The 5794-nt window shown below is 36.3% G+C and overlaps 1 protein-coding gene across 1 annotated transcript; it reads right to left on the bottom strand.

Annotated features, from left to right (window-relative positions):
* Positions 1-323: 323 nt before the first annotated feature.
* On the bottom strand, positions 324-1239 carry LOC130810850 (uncharacterized mitochondrial protein AtMg00810-like). The gene is made up of 2 exons (XM_057676975.1): positions 1211-1239; positions 324-900 (listed from the first exon to the last, which is right to left on the bottom strand). Exons 1-2 carry the CDS (start codon positions 1237-1239, stop codon positions 324-326), a joined length of 606 nt encoding a protein of 201 aa, XP_057532958.1.
* Between the last annotated feature and the right edge of the window lie 4555 nt (positions 1240-5794).

Genomic DNA, 5794 nt, shown 5'->3' with positions numbered 1-5794 from the left:
TAATTAAATATTCTATTCTAACACACCCCCGCAGTCAAATCGAGAGGTTTGTGGACACTGAGACTGGATCGAGAATCATCAAAAAGAACTTGAGGAAGATCCTTGGTAAAAATATTAGCAATTTGATAACGAGAAGGAACATGAAAGACTCGAACTTCACCACGTTTAACTTTCTCACGGACAAAAAGGGTGACCATCTCGATATGTTTAGTGCGCTAATGATGAACATAATTTTCGAACAAGTAAACAACACTAACGTTGACACAATAAACCAGAGTAGCCATGGGAATAGGACAGTGGAGCTCAAGAAGCAAGTTTTGAATTCAACAAGTTTTAGACACAACATTAGCGACACCACGATATTCGGCCTCCGTATTGGACTTAGAAACCGTGGTTTGTCGCTTAGCGGACCAAGTGATCAAATTATCACCGAGAAAGACATAGTAACCAGAAGTAGAGCGACGGGTGTCAGGACAACCACCCCAATCAGCGTCAGTGTATGATAAAAGAGAGGAGATGGGGAACATATATAGTTGGAGACCGTGATCAATAGTACCCTTGACATACCGAAGAATGAGATGAAGAGCAATCATATGTTCAACCCGAGGATTATGCATATGTTGAACCGCAAAAGAGATATCCGGACGGGTAAAAGTGAGATACTGCAAAGCCCCAGCCAAGCTACGATATAGAGTAGGACCATCATAAGGAGAACTAGCATCAGTACAAAGTTTCCCAGAAGTATGAACAGGAGTAGAAGTAGGTTTGCATTGAGACATGTTGGCTTTATCAAGTATCTCAGTATCATATTTGTGTTGAGAAAGAAAGAGACCTATAGAATTTCGAGAAACAACAATACCCAAGAAATAATTGAGAGGACCTAAGTCTTCATAGCAAATTCTGAACTCAATTTAGACATAATCGACTGACGAAGAACATCAGATGAAGCAGTAAATATAATATCATCCACATACAACAATAGATAGGCAATGTCTTATCCATGAGAATAAATAAATAGTGAAAAATCAGAAATGCTGTTACAAAAATCAATAGTAGACACAAAATTAGCAAACCTTTGATACCAGGCCCGAGGAGTCTGTTTTAAGCCACAAAGGGATGTTGGCCCTTTTAGGTTTTGATGATGATTAAACTTAAATATAATGATGTGTACAGGTCGATATCCGGTCTTGATAAGGACCGTTGATAGTACCTGAGGCTTGGTCTATGGACTTTGTACATGTCTAAGATATCCAACGAAGTTAAATAGGAAGATCACTGTAGGATGTCAAATGTAGAAAGGAGGTCTATAAGCATGATAAAGCTCTTTATGGGCTAAAACAAGCTTCTAGGCAATGGTATGAAAGATTATCAAAGTTTTTTTATTAAAATTGATTTTGTTAGAGGAAAAATCGATAAAACCTTGTTTTTCAAAAATAGAGGTTCTGATAATTTGGTTGTGCAAATTTATGATGATATTATTTTTGGTGCCACCAATGAATTTATGTGTGAAGAATTTGCTAATCTTATGAGTGCTGAATTTGAAATGAGTATGATGGGAGAATTAACTTTCTTCCTTGGTTTGCAAATAAAACAAATGGCTAATGGAATATTTATTCATCAAAAAAATATATAAAAAACGTAAGAAATATGGTTTAGATAATGCTAAAACAAATCACACTCCGATGGCTACGAATGTTAGATTAGATGAATATACAAACGGTATTAATGTTGATAAAACCATGTATAGAGGTATGATTAGATCTTATTATATCTAACCGCTAGTAGACCTGATATTGTTTTTGGTGTTGGTTTGTGTGCTAGATTTCAATCAAATCCCAAAGAATCACATCATACAGTAGTAAAAAGAATTCTGAGATATTTGAAGGGATCAGATGACCCTTCCCTATTTTATCCAAAAAGTGATGTCTATGATTTGAAAGGTTATAGTGATGCAGACTATGCATGAGATCTTGTAAAATAGATAAAGCACCTCAGGTATGGTACAATTCCTTGGCTCTTTTTTAGTGTCTTGGTGTTCCAAGAAGCAAAACACCGTTGCATTATCCACTGCTGAAGCAGAATATTGGCAGCAACAACTTGTTTTTCCCAAATGCTTTGGATCAAACAACAACTAAGAGACTTTGGTATTAAGTTTGATTGTGTTCCTATTTATTGTGATAATACTAGTGCCATATGCATATCTAAAGATCCAGTGCATCATTCTAGGGTAAAACATATTCATATAAGACATCATTTTCTTAAGGATATTGTGGAAAATAAACATATATCAGTTAAACATGTTTACACTAATGAGCAAACAGCTGATATCATGACAAAACCTCTTCCAAGGGAACAACATGAAAAGATGAGGCTGGAACTTGGAATGATCAAGCTCCACTATAGTTTGTGATAGGCATTCCCCTCAAAGCAAAATAAAAACTGGAAGGGTTGATTTATCCATAAGAATCCTGATTAAGAAATTGATCATTGAAAGGTTCAGGTATATGGTTATTTAAAGTATATGCTATGGATACTTTCTTGGATGCATGTTTAAATTTATCAGACCAAAGCAGCATTTGTGTGTTTCATTTGTTATAGTCCTCATATTAAAAAAGAGGGAAAAGGAAAAACGAGGACACATGTTTATTCTTATTTTTATTTTTATTTTTCAAAGAAATCCCAATATCACTACATGTCAAAAAATGGCAAGCACAAATATTCATGAACTTAAGTCGATCAACGTAAAATAATTAATGATAACAGTCGGATCATTGCAAACTTCCATATCAAGTAAATTGTTATTCATTCCTAATTCCATGAACCTACCCACTAACTTTTCATTCTCCATTTTGGTTTAAACTTCCTAATAAGGAAGTGAACAAATTAATCTCATTTAGTAACTACCCTTAAACCATACCATACACCCTTATAAAATGACTTCTCACTCCCACTACCTCACGTCACTATCACTCAATCACACACCAAAACTTTTCATCACATTACTACACCCTAAACTACTCATCACTACTACTCTACAAACCATCACTCACATTTACCCACCATAATCACTCCTTCTTCATCTACCTCCTTACCTTCACCATGAAAACTCCAAAAACTTCAACCACATCAAAATCAACCAAGAAATCTACCAAAAAGAACCCTAAACCTAGCGAACCCAAACCACTCAAAGTCATTCATCCATCACCTTCAATAACTGCACCCCCATCATCTTCTTCCTCACCAAAACCGTTAAATCAACCTACTTCCTCCACCATGCAAGCCGTTTCCAAAAGAACAAACACTACCTTTAAGGGAGGAGGTACATCATCCAGGCCTTTGAAGAAGAGCAAGCACATTGATCCTGACAGTTCTAACAAAATAGCGAAGGAGATGTCGGTTGGTTTTGGCCTTGATGGATATTGTTATGCTTCTCATCCTTTTCCACAATTACATGCCATTTTGAAAAATCAAAATTGGGAAACACTCATTTCTGATTACTAACCAATGTACCCTAATTTAATGCGAGAATTTATCTCAAAATTTTCAATTAAAAATGGCGTTTGTTCAAGTGTGGTTAAGGACATTGAGATTGAGTTCAATTATCTGATGTTAGGAGAATGGTTTGGAGTACCCCCTGTTGGTTTTGATACCTATTATGTTGGTTTATTAATCGTTTTTTATGGGATAAATGAGAAGACTGTTTTGAAGTTTTTGGGGATCCACGAGAAGAAGGGAAGGATCAGTGACAACATACTGTCCCCAATGCACAAGTTACTTTACAACATTGCTTGCAGATTCATTTTGCCATGAAATTCCAAACGTAATGAAGTGAATTTGAGGGATGCCACATTGATTTACTATTTAGCTAATCACATTAAAATTAATTTTCCTTCTCTTATGATTTCGCATTTATCTGATTGCATTGAAAAGCAGTATATAGTTGGATATGGTGGTCTTTTAACATGGAGTTTTAAGAAGTTCGGCGTACCTTTGGAAGGGTTGCATTTCTCAGTGAGCTCCAACAATAAGATAGGTGTTAAGTGTCTCACAAACTTGCATCTAAATTAACTAACAAAGGGATATTATAGGCAGCTTCCACTGGAGATGTAGAAGAAGAGCAATCTATCGGAGGAGACCAAGAAAAAGAAGAAGAAAAAGAAAAGGAGGATCAAAGAGAGGATGAGGGGGACCAAGAGGCTGTTCCTACTACTGTTAATAAGGAGGCAGATGTTTGTTTAAAAGGGGAACAAGAGGAGGTCTAGGGAAAGGGGGAATAGGAGGAAGCTATGAGTGAGGGGGAATCTTCTAAGGAAGAAGAGGACGAGGAGCCTGATGATGATGATGATTCCTTCAGTGATGAGGAGGTAAGGATGCCCATTAAGAAGAAGCTCGTGGTGTCTCCCAGGAAGAGTACCAGGCTAGCATCTAAGGGTAAACGTCTAGTAGTGGTATGTTTGGATGATGACTCTTCCTCTCACACTACCCTAGAGCCACAAGCTGATACACCTCATTCCTCTCCAAACCGGCCACACCACCTGTCCATCACCTCCAACTTCACTTATTCCCTTCACAGCTCCACCAACAACTACAACACCACCTTCACTATACCCACACACCTTACCTGGCCTTGGTTTTGCAGCTTTCTCTAATCCTTCCTCAGTTCCTATAGCTGCTTTGGATCCTATCACTGTTTTACTCATTCCAAGATTAAGTTTCAGTCACCTTGGCCTTTATCACTGACCAGGTTACACAAATGGAAACGCGTCTGGGTGCAAAGCTGGATACAGTTGAGGTCCAGACCGAATATGTGGACGAAGAAGACATCTTACTATTGCCTAATCCGCTTACTTATTTTCTTTTTCTTATGCTTGTCTAACAAACAAACAATCTTTTATTTTGGTTTTTATGTACCATGCTAGGTACTGTATGTTGGTTTTTGAACAATGCTGCTCCTATCAAACATTTGGTCTGTAATATCTAATCTTTGCATGTTATGACAACATCTGTTGGTATTACTTTTTAATAGTTGTCATTCCTTGTTTACCTTCTTTAGGTATTCCTATATTAATAGTGTTGTGGTTTGAATGCTCCCATCTTTTTTGAAGGATGTCAAAAGGGGGAATAATTGGCACAAACTTAAGAGGTAGGCTTGGTTTATTTCTTTGTTCCATATTCTTCTTGATTGTTTTTCCTACGTAGAGTAGTTAATAATCACTATACTCTGATTACTCTAATATGATTATAGGTTGCTTTGGTTACTTATATGCTCTTGTTAATGCTATTGATCCGGTTTGCTTACACTTTGCACTTGTGAACACTTTACTGTACAACCTAGTAACTTATGTTTATTTATGTTGATTATTTTTTTTTTGGTTAATATATTTATTTTGAGATTTGAATTAGAGTAATTTGTTTTATTATAAGTGCTTAGTAATTTCTATATTGTAACGATATAATTTCCTAAGTTATATATAGAGTAGCTTTAATCTCTGGTTTACTCTATGTCATTGGTTTACTCTATTTTGCTTAAATTTGTTGAAAAGTTTGTCATCATCAAAAAGGGGGAATTTTTTGGCCCTTTAGGTTTGATGATGATTAAACTTAAATATAAACAACTGTATTTTAGAGATTGTATGCAGGTCGACTTGGTCTATAGACTTTGTACGTGTCTAAGATATCCAAGGAAGTTAGATAGCAAGATCGTTGTAGGAGGTCAAATGTAGACAGGAAATCTACTGTTCCTAAGTTGATAGTCTGACGATACTTATTGATAAGTGGAGACAGTACCCTGTTT

Source organism: Amaranthus tricolor, chromosome 4, assembly GCF_026212465.1.
Source record: "Amaranthus tricolor cultivar Red isolate AtriRed21 chromosome 4, ASM2621246v1, whole genome shotgun sequence".
Classification (NCBI taxonomy): Eukaryota; Viridiplantae; Streptophyta; class Magnoliopsida; order Caryophyllales; family Amaranthaceae; genus Amaranthus; species Amaranthus tricolor.
This window is presented reverse-complemented; position numbering and strand designations above follow the sequence as displayed.